We start from the raw sequence: 17,237 nt of genomic DNA on the forward strand, positions 1-17,237 counted from the left end.
GAAGATACACTGCAATTCTTAATCACTCAATAATTTTAATCCATAAAAGGCACTGCAATTCTTTAAACACTGAATATCAAGAAAATCCATGCATCGCTTTTTAGTTAAATGGTCGCCTTCCACCTCCTTTCTAATAATTGACTTCGTTTCTTTCTATTAGATTTTTCTGAACTATTTGAAATCTACGATTGCATTTGATCAGATAAAAATAACTAGGCTCATTCATTAATAAATTCTATTTGTGCTACTCACAATAAATTGGGTCTATAATATTGATATGATTGTTTTTGCGAGGGAGCATCTTAGCGACCAGATATTTACGCCGTAAGGCGTTCCTCTGGGAAGAACTCCCCTCCAGTGTCACTCTGTATTTTCCTGCGCCATTGATTTCGTTGTTAGACGATGGAATTAATATTCACCGTTTGATTCGAAGTGTTCGATTCATTATCCCTCACCGCGCATCGTATCTGGCATCTGGCAAGCATGCACTGCACTCCGAATCCGCCTGCGCTCTCTGTTCATTATTGACTACCCGCTGTTCGCCGGTTCGATTCCCAAACGAAATACAGACCCTCCGCCGCTGAATTTCCGAGGGTTTCAGCGACAAATTATCATGCAGGCGCCCTGTCAAAGGTACAACTTTTTTACAGCTCGTTTGAGATCCAGTTTTGGGGTTCTGTTCTTTTGTTGTTGGGCTCAACAGTGTTAGGTTATTCAATTGTGTGGGCATATTCTCGGTTTTGTTAATTGAGTGATGCGAATCCTATCTAATTTCTGTAGAAATTATAATTTTTTTTTCCTGGTGGTTCATGGCGTCTGGCACGTTGTCTGTGAATTTTCAGGGTTTTTGCAAATTTCATTATTATTTAAATTCGGGGTTTTGCTGTAATTGGGGTTCAATTTTGGCTGTAATTGATCTGGTGTTTATGTAAAATTGCAACGGAAGAGGAACTGGTTGGCTTCTATCCGAAGAAAAGGATTCCAAGGCGGCCACTGGTTCAGACAAGGCAACGAGCAGCTTCAATGCATCGATCAAAAGAAATTTCTTGTGTTTTATAAGGAAAATCTCCTTACGGACAGAGGACGGACTCGATTATGAACGAGGATGCCAGATTCAGATCCTCCACAGCAAGGAAAATTTTAAGGATAGAAAATTTTCTTGAAGTTTAGAAACATTGGCGAATCTCACTAATCCCTAATATGAAAACTATAAAAGTTTTATTGATATATTTGTAAAATTATTCAAATTTATAATGATTTTATATATAGCCTCTATATAATGTTGGCGATTTTTAAGGTAAAATAATTTTATATTCTAAAATTTGGGCGAATCGTCTTTAATAAAAATTGGAAATTGGCGAATCTTTTTTGTGGAAAAGTCATGGAAAATTAGCCCACTGGGCGAACATTAGCCCCTAAAATTTTCCATGCTCCACAGTCAAGGTCATTAATTTACATTTTTCTTGAATGTAATGATTCAGAATTTGCAAGGAATTCTTTAAGGTTATTTTATTTTATTTTATCCAAGGATGGATTCTTTATCCAACATTATTCAACACATTTCAAATAAGAAACAGGAGGTGAGTTCCAATAGTGATACATGCACAATTTCTGTGCAAAAAACGAAAATGATATATAAAGGTCCCTTCATCTCACATCCCCAAGTTTCTCAACCTAAAGTGCCAAGAACAACAATCAGGTATATACTTGGGGATATTTGTTTCCTACCCAACAAACCATAGTTTAAAATAAATATATGGTCAGCCAAGAACCATGAGCGAACAATCCCAGAGATCTGCATCACAGGTGTATTTGATTGAACTTTGAAGAATACGCATGAGTGAAAATTGGTGGAAGCAGTAAACTACAGACGATGAGTAATTAGAATAGTTTTATATAAATGATATAGTCCAGTTATCTTTAAAACAATAGTTATTGAAGTAGTTATTGAAAGACATCTCAAGTGATATAAGCATAAGACCACTGTCAACTGAGGCTGCTTAAAGGTTGGTTATGATTTTAAACAAATGGTGCAGAAAAGGTGGAGGCTCCAAATCTCAATCTAAACTCCCCTTCCCCTCACTTGGAATAAAGGGCTGAAAGTTTACATTGCTGTGATTAGATGTTAGGATTCTAAAATGCAGATGAATCTTCCTACAACAGAAATCATGGGATTTCGCCTGCTCTCAAGCACAATGAGTGAAGGAAAAAAAGACAGTAACCCCCTTCTAACCAACCAAAATATAAACAAGCACCTACAATTTGAACATAATCTGGTCTTTTAATCGTAGGCTACACCTTGGTAATATTATTTAATATTACAGAGACAAACAAACTCAGTCAGTCAAATAATATTACACCATCCATGTAAAATTGAATCCAAAAGACATAGACAGATGGGACGGATTGAAAAGTCAACCCCTGCATTTAATAATTCTAGTGCTCTAGCAAGCATGCCATCTAACTTTCGTAGGTGGACTGATTAGGCCATTCTCGCTGGAAAAAACCAATCACACCCCAGGGTCTGCACTCCGACTTTTCAAGGTTGGACAGGAAGAAAGGTTGAAGGGTTCGCTGCATTTAGTTCTGGCGCTGTAAAAACCATGCTAGCTAACTTGCATGGGTGGATTGGCTAGGCCACCATCACTAACACAGAACCCATTTCACCCTAGGTCCTGATATGCACCTCCGAGTTGCCAATCTTGAATGCGAGGGAGAGTAGGATAGTGCCCTAAATTTAGTCCAGTTGAAGTAGAAAGCTAGCTTACATGTTAGTTTTAATAGTCTGAAACAAACACATACAAATAGAGGCTGTTATTATCAAACCTAATTTTCTAGACACTGAATTGTTGAAGTATTTGTTTCTCAGGTGGACAAAGGAAAATTTGTTGATGAGGCCATAGATTACATCAAGACCCAGCCCAACAATCAGAATTGGAAGCACATCATAGTAGAAGGATTGAGGTCACAATACTTTGAAAGTATTGGACATCATAATCTTTGAATCTTTGGATCACACCTTATTGTCAAACCATTCTATTCATTGTCATAGTTTATCTGAAAAGTTTAAATCTTAGTGTCAGGATTTTATAATCGTGCCATGTTGTTTATTACCTTAACATATTTTCTGAATGGGTATCCAATTACAAAATAGATGATCCAAAGTAGTGTCCATTAAACTGCTTTATCAACAATCTGGGTCTGTGAAGTAGTTTTTTTTATATAATGCTACGATTGTATGTTGTATTTATTTTGTGAGTGCTGATTACTTAGCCTTGATTGTTTAGTTTTCTAGCTATCCGGAAGAATAACGCCACCTTCTCACTCATGAAAGGTCCCTGTTTCTGGTATTGAATTTCCAATGGCTGTATTCAAGATGAGAGTAATGGAATTAAAGGTGCCATAAAAATGATGTTGATTTGTTACTTTGAATTATAGAAATCTATTGGGGTGTTTTTGGGCTTCCCTTGTTTTTGTCCATCATAACTAGGTAGAGATCATTGTATGAAATTTCTTTACTTGCTTGTTTAACAACAATGTAACAGTGGTTGGGTTGGGATAATTTGATTAACATCTCTGATCATTCTGCTCTGTTTCTTTTGACTTTAATGAAGCAGGTTATGACACAGTGCTTGCACAAATAAATGGTGGTCGGGCTGAGAGGCCATCTGATTTACCATCAGAGATGGCTTTAAAAAGAAAGCGGTACCATGTTGAACCAGAGGCTGGTTATAACTCATCTGCACGGAAAGATGCAAACAGCAATGATGAAGATGATGATGACTTTGAGAAGCACATATCAGAGGAATATTATTGGACCATACTTGGGGAACATACACAAAAGTTCAAGAAAGCCAATAAGTTGAAAGCAGCAGCAGCAGCTGCTGCCCGCATAGGTCCCTCCACTGCAAAGCGTACATCAAACGAAATTTTAAGGAATAGTAGGAATTTGTTGTTCAATAGTGCCATGTTTTTATTGATGTGCATAATTTATGTGCTTCTTGATTAAAAGAAATCAAGGTTTTATGGCTTGGAAAAGGAGGCGACCAGAGCGGTATATTGATTGGATGAGATCAGTGAATATTTTGTATTTCTAACAGTAATTCTCTTGTTGGGGGCAGTTATGGGTTTTCTGAGGATGATTGTTCCTTGTTCATCAACAGAAGAAGACATTTTGGTTTGTTAGGGAAAGGAATTCATGTCAGCTGTGTATTTTTCAGTCTGTATGAACGAAATTTTAAGGAATAGTAGGAATTTGTTGTTCAATAGTGCCATGTTTTTATTGATGTGCATAATTTATGTGCTTCTTGATTAAAAGAAATCAAGGTTTTATGGCTTGGAAAAGGATGCGATCAGAGCGGTATATTGATTGGATGAGATCAGTGAATAGTTTGTATTTCTAACAGTAATTCTCTTGTTGGGGGCAGTTATGGGTTTTCTGAGGATGATTGTTCCTTGTTCATCAACAGAAGAAGACATTTTGGTTTGTTAGGGAAAGGAATTATGTGAATTTAGTATTGTTGCTGGGTTTTTTTGAAATGCTGATTTCCTGATCAGGGAGGGTTGTGTTTATTAAATAAAATCTAAGAATAAAAGCGAAGGACAAAAGTATGCTCCCTTGAGGAGGGAATTGCATGGATATAAGATTGTTGCTGGATTTTCTTTTGCAGGGTTCGTTGTCGGAGAGGGTGTTCACTAAATATATCATAGTATTTTATTTATTGTTCATTAAATATATCATAGTATTTATTTATTCTTTAAAAGCCCTGTTTGAAGCCCTGTTTTGAAAATTCTAATGATCTGAGTTCTTTTCAAATGTATCCAACCCCTGGGGTCAAAGTTTCAAGTTTTAGCCAGTCATACTAACCAACACCAAGACGGACCGACAAAAAAATTCAGGTCAGACCTTGACCACAATTAACTTGCTGGTTATTCAACTCACAGGGCAATGGACACACTCATCGCGTTAAATACAAATGCCAAAATAAAAGCTCTCCCTTCGAGTGATTTCTTTTGCAGAGGTTTCTTCGTTTTGATTGTTATGTGTGAGCAGTTTCCTTCTATCCCAGTGCAGCAAGTTCTCCCTTCCGAATCTGGGAGTATTGCAATTGTTGTAGCTAGCTTGTAACATTCGAATTGGGATTTTTTTATCTAAGAAGCTGCCAGTGACTCGTGAGGGGTTACGTATTCCACCAAAGTTGCCCAAGACTTGCACCTGAATCCAACCTCAAACACAAATACAAGGTACCCAAGGAGGAAAGACGTTGCCATGGACACTTGAAACCTGGTGGGGCATAACAACACCTTACTTTTATCAACCAGGCAAGCCTCTGTTGACCTGTGTTGCCGAGTTTTTGCTCAACTTTTTCTGAGTTTTCACCAAGTCCAAGTCCAACTCTTACGCTCTAGGCAAGCCTCTGTTGACCTGTTGCCAAATATTTGCTAAACTTTTGAGTTTCCACGAAGTCCAAGTCCAACTCTTACACTCTTTTTTTTAGGGGGGAGGGGAAGAGGAAGGGGGATCTGATAATTATACTGTTGAAGGGGATTCAGTTGTCATCCATTCAAAGACTAGAAGCTGCCATAATTACATGAAAATAGCATTCCCCTTACCTTATTCTATTCATACATCTAGCGTTTCACAACCATTTCTTAAGTGAATCTAATGAGCTGTTGTTGAATAACTATGGATTCTAGAATGGAGAATTCATGAATCTTAGTTACCGCTTATTTGGGTAAATCTTCAGGCATTCTGGTAATCTCTGTCACCACAGGAAGTGGGGAGTCGATATCTGGTTAGGCACTCTAGACAGATTTGAAATGCTCACGACTGCCCTTCAGTAGAGTTGTGACAAGAAATAGATGTAAAATGGCCTTGTATCTTAATCTGGACCTTCTTTGCCTCATAAAAACATGAATAAAGGAATTGTATGATGTAAGGTTCTTGCAGGAATTTTTTTATTCGCTGAATGGAATAGATCATGTTTAAAAGTATGAAGCGAAAAAAAGGAAAAATGTAGAGTCTTATGGAAGGAAGAAATTGTATGTGTGCAAGATTATTGGGTTTTCGTTTGAATAGTTTCTTGCCTTTCTAGGGAATATGGTTGTTCATGGGAATAATCTTTTCACAAGATTATTGGCTGATTGGAGAGGATCATGTTTTATGTTCATTGATTGGGATAAATATGCTAGCAGTTTTTTGCAGTAAGGTCTTATTAATCTTGTTGGATTGTGTAGGGAAGGGAGAACACTCGTAAACGAGATACAATTATATATTCAAGTTTTTCTCAGCTGCATCTTCTTTATGGCTTTCACTTTGGTGATCTCCATCCCATTTTTCATTCTTGTTATTGCCATTTGTGTGTGCTGTTACTTTCTTGGCAGAGCGAGGGGTCGTCAAGATATCCGAACACAACCACAAGTATTTGGAGTACCAATACCTCCTCCAAGCGTTTCACCTTCAGGTCCTTCACCTCCTCATTCCCCCAAGCAGGACAAATCAATGAATGTATGAGACCTTTCTTTTGAAACACACATATATTTTTTCATACTATCACACCAAGACAAGTGCCATTCTTTCCTGTCTATTTGTTTAGATGAGATCGATCTTCATCTGGAAAAATATGCTAGTATTATGCATTCTGCCTTTTGTTTAGATGAGATTGATTCCTCGTCTAGAAAGCATGAATAGTATTATTGTATTTCATTGATGGGGTTTGTAAATTAGGTCACCAGAAGATTAAAAATGTCTGTACAGGGTGTTGTGCAGATGAATAGATGTGTTTTCAGTATTATGTAGATAGTTACATATTCATTTGCCTCTATGAGTCATATTGTATTCTTCACATAAACAACCTGGATTGCAGGTACATTAATACGATAAGAGCAGTAACTCTTTTCTAATAGTTGGGAATTATAAGCAACATTCCATCTTTGTTTCTTGTGCGTGTTCACTTTCTCTTTCAGAAATGAACATATAACTTTCCACATTAGATTCATCATTGTATAATCCCATATTTGTGTATTCAAAATGTTCCCTATTATTTGAAAGTGTATATAAATCTTTTGCTTAATTAATTCCACATGGATATGAAATATTTGTTTATTATCCCAGTGAAATACTGTGAAATATTATGCAATTTTTGTTTATTATCTGTTCAGATAAGCCTTTAGCCTAATTTGCATGTGATAATTGTATGTTAAAGATGATACACCAGGGATTAGGGCAACATATAACTATCATATGGATTAGGGCATTCATCTCTGTAGTAGATAAATAGTACGTTGTACTATTTGTAACTTATTATATTCATCATTATCATTAGTATTTCACATGACATGGACATGTGTAAGATGGGATTTGCATGCCCTTTGTATTAAGCTATGTATTTCTCGTGCCTGGGATTCTTATTTTTGTTATTTGTAGATAAGTAGTACGTTGTACTATTTGTAACTTCTTATATTCATCATTATCATTAGTATTTCACATGATATGATGAGATTTGCATGCCCTTTGTATTAAGCTATGTATTTCTGGTGCCTGGGATTCTTATTTTTGCTTCCCATGAACTACATTAATTGGCGATCTGAACTTGTGATGTGTCGTAATGCATTTACATGCTTGTGAGCTCTTTTCCTCTTTCTTGAAAGGAAGTGTCAAAGCCATTCTCTAGAACATTCATGTGTATTTTGCATGTCATTTGATTCAAAGCACGAAAATTAAATAACACTGTATTCTTAACAAATTGGATGATTCTAGGGAGTTGGAGAAAGGAACATCATTAATAGGAAGGAACGTCATTGATGACTTGAGTCTGAAAGACTGTCCACCTGTTAAATCTATTCAAACTGTTGTCAGTGTGATGATAGTTTATGTATTTTTTTTAATAGTTTACCTTAGCTCTGATAGTTCGTTTATAGTTTCTTGCTTTTTGTCATTAGGTATCTACCTTGATATGCATGCTTTTTGGCATCTTCTTACTGGTTGTTTTCTCACTACTGCATTGTACTGTTTTGTGAGCATTTCTTGAACATTAATATGTTTATCTTATCTTAACTTGATATGTTTTATGTTTTTGTGGTTATTTGTTGAACATTAATAAGTTTAATGTGTTGGCTCAAAAATATTTTATACAGTAAAAACCACATATTCAATGTCAATAGGTATAATTGTGAGAATATCCATTCTAATACATGTTATCACGCAAATCTGCATGATGCTTTTAGACAGTCAACCATGTCATGGTTGAAAGTCTCTCCATTTAGAATGTTGTTTTCCACAAATCTGCATGACACTTTTAGACAATCAACCTGAAAGACTGTCCACCTGTTAAATCTATTCAAACTGTTGTCAGTGTGATGATAGTTCATGTATTTTTTTTAATAGTTTACCTTTAGCTTTTTGTCATTAGGTATCTGCCTTGATATGCATGCTTTTTGGCATATTCTTACTGGTTGTTTTCTCACTACTGCATTGTATTGTTTTGTGAGCATTTCTTGAACATTAATATGTTTATCTTATCTTAACTTGATATGTTTTATGTTTTTGTGGTTATTTGTTGAACATTAATAAGTTTTAATGTGTTGGCTCAAAAATATTTTATACAGTAAAAACCACAAATTCAATGTCAATAGGTATAATTGTGAGAATATCCATTCTAATACATGTTATCATGCAAATCTGCATGATGATTTTAGACAGTCAACCATGTCATGGTTGAAAGTCTCTCCATTTAGAATGTTGTTTACCACAAACCTGCATGACACTTTTAGACAATCAACCCCGTCATGGTTGAAAGTATTTTCATTTAGAATATTGTTTTCCACAAACTTGCATGACACTTTCCGATAGTCAACCTTGTCATGGTTGAAAGTCTCTCCATTTAGAATTTTGTTTTCCACAAACTTGCATGACACTTTCCGATAGTCAACCTTGTCATGGTTGAAATTCTCTCCATTTAGAATTTTGTTTTCCAGTCTCCTGGGGGTGCCTCAATCAACTAAATGTCCCTACATAAAACTTCAATCTCATTAGCCCGCAATACAAACTAATTAAATATCTAAAGGTAATAGCAATAACAAAATTAAATATCATGTAAGAAGTTAGTGTACACACCTTAACAAAAGTAAATTCAAAACAAGTGCACTCTGAATTACCATACCACAAACATAATTTAATTAAATCATGGATTAATCAAGAAGTTGACTGCACCATAATGAGTCCTAGGTGACAAGTTTCCATGAGTTCCTTCACATGCAGTGGACGTGGTGGTTGGAAAACTACAACATGGAAAGGTGAGGAGTGGTCGGAAAACTAGAACACGGAAAGGTGAGGAGTTTGCTATACAAAAATGTCTAGAAAAATGAAACGCCCAACACCTCAATTGTTGATCAAACGTGCCTATTACAAGAAATATTTTCCCTCAAATTAGTAAACCCAATTGCTAGGACTGAGGAAAAGTTGAGAAGACCTAAAACTTTGTATGTGTAACTGGTATTTATCCTTTTTCCTTTGTAGTAGTGCTTTTTGTATTTTTCTAAGTTCACTATGTTCTTTTCATGGTTGAATCTCTCTCCATTTAAAATGTTGTTTTTGAGCCAAATACAAATGCCAAAATAAAAGCTCTCCCTTCGAGTGATTTCTTTTGCAGAGGTTTCTTCGTTTTGATTGTTATGTGTGAGCAGTTTCCTTCTATCCCAGTGCAGCAAGTTCTCCCTTCCGAATCTGGGAATATTGCAATTGTTGTAGCTAGCTTGTAACATCCGAATTGGGATTTTTTTATCTAAGAAGCTGCCAGTGACTCGTGAGGGGTTACGTATTCCACCAAAGTTGCCCAAGACTTGCACCTGAATCCAACCTCAAACACAAATACAAGGTACCCAAGGAAGAAAGACGTTGCCATGGACACTTGAAACTTGGTGGGGCATAATGGCACCTTACTTTTACCAACCAGGCAAGCCTTTGTTGACTTGTGTTGCCGAGTTTTTGCTCAACTTTTTCTGAGTTTTCGCCAATTCCAAGTCCAACTCTTACACTCTAGGCAAGCCTCTGTTGACCTGTTGCCAAATATTTGCTATACTTTTGAGTTTCCACGAAGTCCAAGTCCAACTCTTACACTCTTTTTTTTTAGGGGGGAGGGGGAGAGGAAGGGGGATCTGATAGTTATACTGCTGAAGGGGATTCAGTTGTCAATGAAATTTCATTTTTGATTTGTCAATAATAGCAAATAAATTTGGAATGGTTGGGATTAGATATCCAAAGATAATAGCAATAAAAAAATTAAATATCATGTAAGAAATTAGTGTGTTCACTTTAACAGAAATAAATTCAAAACAAGTGCACTCTAAATCACCATCCCACTACATAAAAAATTATTCAATGGTCTCCAATATTTTCAAAAAGTTTAGATCAAACATAATTGAATAAATCATGGCTTACCCAAGAAGTTGGCTTCACCATGAGTCCTAGGTGAGAAGTTCTCTGAAGGAATCCTAGTTTTTTTTGTAGACTTTAACAAAAAATTTCTAAAAATATTTTAGGTGGTTATCAAAAAAAATTGTATTCATTTTTTTGGAATGGTAAGGTGTAGATCCAAACATAAATTACAGCCTATATGCCTATATCAAGTCCATCTTGCAGGAGCATGCACACTAAAGTAAAAGAAAGCCATGAAAGGCATAGGGTAAGATCATATTATGAAAAGTATGCTTCAGACAGTAGGATATATTTAAGACATCATATTGGACAGAAGAATATATTTAAGAGTTCGTATTGCTTGTAGAGTGAAGAAATTATTGGTGTTGGGCTAAGAGTTTTCTTCCATCTCTAATACATAGAATTTGGTTTTTCCTCTTCCCCTCTTTCTCCCTTTGTATCTTCATCTATACATCTATTGCAGTTGCCACTGCATAAATTCTCCCAGAATTGTTATGCTTGTGGTTTTATTTTCTGCGTGCATAATAATATAAGGTCTTGTTTAACATTTTTGCAATATATTCTTCCTCTTTCTTCTTTGTATCTATATCCAAGCACTGTGCCATATCTTCAACCTAGGCCAGCACTATTTCAATTCCATGCCATCGATGAACAATTTCATTTTCCATTTTTCCATGAGGATACAACTATATTGTAGTGACCCTTGAGCCATCTTGAAATCGATGAACAATTCGATTTTCCATTTTACCACAAGGATACAACTATATTGTAGTGACCCTGAGCCATCTTGAAATTGCCAGAGTAGACTTTTAAGGTTTTAGTTTTTATGGTTATTAATCGATACTAAAAAAGGATTATTGTGTTTGATAAGTTTATTAAGCTGTCTGGTAATGGCACCTCTTGTAGCTCAATGTTTTTTACCAATTGGTTGGCACATTAAAAATTCAGTCAAATTATTTATTGTGTTAAGGGGGTTTGTTTCCAAAGTGGATTGTTAGTGGTTGATCTCTGTCTGTTAACTGATTGCTCCATTGAACCTGTTGCCATTCCATTTTTGCTATTTCAATTCAGTTCAGATTGGGATGTTTTCCTTTTATATGAACTATGTATTGTTTTTGAAGCATGCTAAATCAGGAATAAAAATTTGGACTCTACCATATATCTCCCTTTTCAGATTATCCACGCCTTCCACTAAGAGATGAAGTTTATATTTATGTCTGTAGCTCCTCTTGTAGGCTACAGAAATATGTTTACGATAAGATCTCAAATGAAATACCTGAAGGGCCTTACTATCTTGTTTACATTCATACCTCTGTTCAAAGGAGTGAAAACTGCCCCGGTGTGTCTACTTTGTGGTTGATCTATGAATAACTTCCTTCAGATTTTAAGGAAAGGCTTCAGGTGGTGTATTTCCTACATCCAGGGCTTCAGTCAAGACTGCTTTTTACAACCCTTGGCCGTTTCTTCTTGAGTGCAGGGTGAGTATTAAGGTGAGTTTGCATTTTGATTCAAATAATTCATTAGAACTAATTGTTGCAGATGTGCTCATGCAGTGTTTGATGTGTTATGCAGTTTATACTGGAAATTGAAGTATGTAAATCGTCTAGAATTTATCTGGGATTACATTAGGAAGGGACAAATTGAGATTCCTGATTTTGTGTATGACCATGATGATCAACTGGAAGACAGACCTTTGATGGACTATGGTGTTGAAACAGATCCCTTTCAAGTTTATGACATGGCTGCCATTGGATCATCTGATTCTTGATACTCCTTGAGATGGGCCTCCTAGGCACTGTGCAAACTTTATCCATCAATTATGGCCATTTGTTGTACATCATTTTATTTTCTTGCTTTTCCTTCTGTATGCAAATGTGAGTGATCCCTTTCCAAGTGACTTCCCTTGACAGGAGACTGTGTTCTTGAGAGAAGGCACTTTCTTGTTTTTCTATTGCAGTTTAGTTAGCAAAAATCCTTGTGCTATAAAATTATGCCATTCCGCATTGGGTGTACATATATGTAAATAGTCAAACCTGAAAACATGGCAGCATGCAGTTACTATGCTTTAGTAGTTCATCTTGCCGAAGGTGTTGATGGAAAAAAGGGTGTGTAGTGCAGAAGCATGGTGCAGATTATTGTCATTGGAAAGAAAATCTACATTTTTTGTTAAAACTTGGCTTTCAAAAGTTTCAAAAGCATGCCTAGCACACATTGTCTGCAGGGTTTTTGCCTCAAAGCTAGCCAATTTCCACTACTTGACTGAAGAACTACTCTTATAGTCAAATTTGTATTTTGACTGTTGAATTAACTTTTGATGTACCTTCTATGTACAAAATAATATATCCTGTCATGAAGAAAAACTTCATAACTCTTCCTGTTTGCTAAAATTTCAAAAAAGTGCAATGTTTATAATATGTCTGGTCTTCTTCTGCATATTGGATATCACTGCATAAGCTCTTACATGGTTTGTTTGTGTTTGTGTGATCAGAACTAAAAAAAAAAACATGATTAACCAACTGTTCTGGACAGACATATTTATAATGGCTTGAAAATGAATTACTTGTTTTGCAACGCTTTCCCTTCTCTGAAAAAATCTTCTTGAATGATAATGATAAGTTTACTTGGACAATATTTAGTTATCTGAATAAAAATCCTTTTTGAATGACAGATAGGTTACTTGGACTATGTGGATTTTGGTCCCATCGAATCATGAAATTTGTTCTTATGTTCATGGATCTTTTCTCAATGATCATCAACTTTACAACATCGGATCAGTAAGTTTTGCACAATTCAAATTCTAGAGCATCAATAATTGGGCTTGAGAGGCAAACACACCTCTGAGCTCACCAAATTTAGCTGAAATGATATTGCCAGTTTGTTCTTACTCTATCACACCTGGGCTATATCATTATGCATGTATGGTTGATCTTCTTGTCCGTGCAGGGCAATTGTATGATGCACATGCCGTTATTAAAAATATTCCCTTCAAAATTGATTTTCGGGTGTGGGTAGCCTTGCTCAGTGCCTGTACGATTCAGAGATGGTAGCAGGAAGGATTGTACAGTAAAATTTATATGTTCCATCACTAGAATATGGCTAAGCTTAAATGGTGGGGTGTGGGGAGCCTTGCTCATTGCCTGCAGGATTTAGAGATGGTCGCAGGGAGGATTGTACAGTAAAATTTATATGTTCCATCACCAGAATATCGCTGAGCTTAAATGGTGCAATTTGCAAATGAAAAGAATTAAAGAGGCAGTAGCAGCATGAGTTGCAAAGTAATTTTATCAAAGACTATGGTCCAATACACTGTGAACAATGATCAGGTGTAGCATTTTGGAGTCACTCCAAAATAAGGCAAATCATCAGAATTCTAATAAATGTTAATACTATTGGATGTTTTAGTAAAGTCTCAATGATGTGTAATTCAATCAAACATAACACAGTCATTTCTCAATCAGAAATGTCTTTATTCCTAAAATAACCTACAATCTACAATTCATGAAAACTTCCCTTGCCTCATTATTCAAAGCTAGAAAACCCAATTCCACATATAGAGTTGAGAAGGAAAAATAACCTAATCATGCATCAATCTCATCTCCATACAAGCTTTTCAAGGAAGTAGAAGTACAATGTCTAAATTCACCTCTTGATTTGGTGTCATAAGTTAACTAGGGGAACCTCCCCTCATCAGCTATTATATTAAACTTGTCAATTACATATCTTTCGTACTCTTACATGATGTGGCCTCAGCATTGAATTCAAGCTTCAAGCTTCCTACAAATCTTTTCTCCGCATTGTAAATCCATTTTGATAATTCTCTGGATCCCATATACCATAATGAACTAGTCCCCTGTCCCACTTGTGACTTGTAAGACATTCAAAATAATCTTTTAGCCTACTATTAAAAGGTCTCTTGCCAAAGTTCAAAATAAGATGAGGACTGAAGGTTGGAAAAATTCATAGCCGTATCAATTTTATTCATTATGCTTTGGGGTTTGCTTTGGTAAACTTGAAATGTGGCTTAGAGGTCACAATCAGAGGAGGACTGAAGGTTGGAAAAATTCATAGTTGCATCAATTTTGTTCATTATGCTTTGGGGTTTGCATTAAAATCTCCATAGTATTCATGGGATGCATAGCTATAACAATCATCAGACCAGAATGTTTGCAAGAGATCAGGAGACCCATATCTACAATTATATTCCAAGAAGAGGAGGTAGTAGTAGATTCTAAATAAATTAGCATTGCAACAACATAAATGTTTGCAACAAATTTATAGAGATCCACCTTCTTGAATAATGCACACACTACATGGATAATGGATTTTTGCACTTTATGCCTTACGACGTTTCCTTTGCAACATCTTGTGCAAATGCTAGTTATTCCGGTCCTGGACCGATCGTACTTCCAGCGTGTTGCTTCCAAAAGGACTCTAGCCCTGTAGGCCAAGAATTAAACTCATTTACAAATTCACATAATATCATAAATCCTAAATATCATCTCATAAATAAAAATACGGAGAATATTCTACTGTCCTAGTCCAGAAATAACTTCTCAGATCTTCTTCACTTTTAATTTCACAATCACTTTGGCCTCTCACCTTTATGGTGGCGAAATGATCACATTGAACACCGCCATATGAAAGGTATACAAACAGACATTATCATAGGAATATGGCACCAGCGTGTAATCATAAATCCCCACCGTTTTCAAGTTTATAAGTAATAATAATTATGACGTGAGGTGTTTTCCTCTGAAATGGGCTCCCCCAAATGCTTTTTTGTCCTAATCGTAGCCATTAGATCTTTTGTTAGACGATTCAACAAAAATCAACCATCTAATTTAATAAAAAAATGTTTTAAAACATTAAAAAACCTTAAAAAGCGTTATTAGGCGATTGAACAATGCTCTCCGCTTGACATCTGTGCGCTTTTTACGGAGGAGTTCCAGATAGAGTCCATTTGAATTCTGAGCGGAGTTTATGGAAATGAACTCCAGCACCGGCGAAGCCTTTTCGTGGCCTCAAGGATGGCGTTAAAGTCCCTTTTGTTGGCGAAATTAGGTGGGTATTTTTGAAGGAGGCAGTGAAAGTATGGCTGCGAAATCCGAAGAATTTGGCACTGTTAATATGGGGTATTGCTGTGGCAGTGTCTAGAGCTATTCTTTTTTTTGGTCTGGTTGGCTTTCTTAACAGGGCTGTGCCTAAAAAGAGTGAGAGGGATGCCTGGTTTGAGGTCAATAATCAAATTCTAAATGCGCTTTTTACCATGATGTGCCTTTATCTACACCCACAACGTTGTTATAATCTTTTACTTCTCATTAGATGGAAACCAGAGGACATTGTCCATCTTAGAAAGGTCTACTGTAAAAATGAGACTTAAAAACCTCATGAGTGGGCACACATGATGGTAGTTGTGCTACTTCTGCAAATAAATTGTTTTGCGCAGTATGCGCTCTGTGGTCTGAATTGGGGCTATAAGAGATCACAACGTCCAGCTATTGGAGTGGGTTTGTGCGTTTCTGTTGCAATAGGCTCCCCTATTGCAGCTGGTCTTTATCTTATCCTAAGTCCTCTTGGGAAAGATTACGAAGCCGAAGGTGATTTGGAGACTACGGTTATAAGTATCACTGATGCAGATGCAGATGCAGATGTTATTAGGATAGATGATAACTCTATGAAAAACAAATCTACATACGCGCGGCTTGAGAAGAAATACTCTCTTCTTAGAAGAGGTAGTAAAAGAATGGAACCTAAACCGGAATGGCAGGGAGGTCTATTTGACTGTTGGAGTGATCCTTCTGTTGCATTTTTTTCAACATTTTGTGGGTTCTGCGTTTTTGGGTGGAATATGGATAGACTGGGGTTTGGGAACATGTATGTGCACATAGTGACCTTCTTGGTATCACTGGGATCATTCTTTGCGTGTTTGGGCTTCTGTACGGTGGGTTTTGAGGATTCAGATGCAGAAGAGGTTTGGCTTACCTAGAAATGGCTGCTGTTGTGGGCAGCCTAATGTGGCAAATCTAATGCAGTGGCTTTTCTGCAGTGTTTGTTCTCTCTGTCAGGAGGTTCGCATTGGAAATTTCTATGAGGTTTGTGAGGATAAACTCTATTCTAAAAAATATCTTGGCCAAGATTCACAAGACCTGAGAGATGCTTCACCGAGTTTGGCTTCGTTGGGTCATGAACCAGGATCACCAGCTTTGAATTCACCCTCTTGGGTCAAATCAGACATGTCACCAAATTTGAATGCTCAAGCTTCAGTGTCGCCAGTTTTGAGTCCAATGCATTATTCCATTGAAAACTCTCTTCCTCCACAGGGTATGCCCCTTGTGCGGGAAGGCTCGACATTTCCTTTGTCTAGCTTTCTTTCAGCGGAAACTCATATTATGATTTCTCCAGATTCAGAATCAGCGGATGCACATAACGTGGCAGCTCAAACAGAAAATCTAAAGAGGGACGGCTATCCGATGAATGCACCCATTCCCCAGAGACTGGAAAAATAAGAATATGGCATTAACGCAATCATACTCCTATGGTTCATGGCTGGAAGGTTAAATTGAATTACCCTGGAAACTTGTCCAGTATTAAGATGCATCTAGACATTGACTTGTTATGTAGCTTTCTGCAGTGCCCATTGTTACAATTTACACTTTAGGTTTGGTTGATTCTTTTCTTTATTCGATACAGTGGTTAGATAGAAACGTTCATTGGAATTGTTCTTTAGTCCATGAAACCTTACCTTACTTAGAAGGGATTGATTGGTGCAGGAACAACATTTCGAGCTTTACAGATCATCCAT

General features: G+C 36.6%; 1 protein-coding gene and 1 pseudogene across 1 annotated transcript; both read left to right on the plus strand.

The window, feature by feature from the left end:
- The first annotated feature begins 464 nt into the window (after positions 1-464).
- On the plus strand, positions 465-4,040 carry LOC149199162 (uncharacterized). The gene is made up of 2 exons (XM_089399374.1): positions 465-633; positions 3,618-4,040. The coding sequence occupies exon 2, from the start codon at positions 3,686-3,688 to the stop codon at positions 4,007-4,009; it is 324 nt and encodes a 107-aa protein (XP_089255500.1). The 5' UTR covers positions 465-633; positions 3,618-3,685; the 3' UTR covers positions 4,010-4,040.
- Positions 4,041-12,476: 8,436 nt separating this feature from the next.
- Positions 12,477-16,956, plus strand: LOC149199163 (uncharacterized; annotated as a pseudogene).
- Positions 16,957-17,237: the final 281 nt, after the last annotated feature.

Source organism: Pinus tabuliformis, chromosome 2_1 (genome assembly GCF_031772625.1).
Source record: "Pinus tabuliformis cultivar Carrire ecotype Pingquan chromosome 2_1, CPIR1, whole genome shotgun sequence".
Lineage (NCBI taxonomy): Eukaryota > Viridiplantae > Streptophyta > Pinopsida > Pinales > Pinaceae > Pinus > Pinus tabuliformis.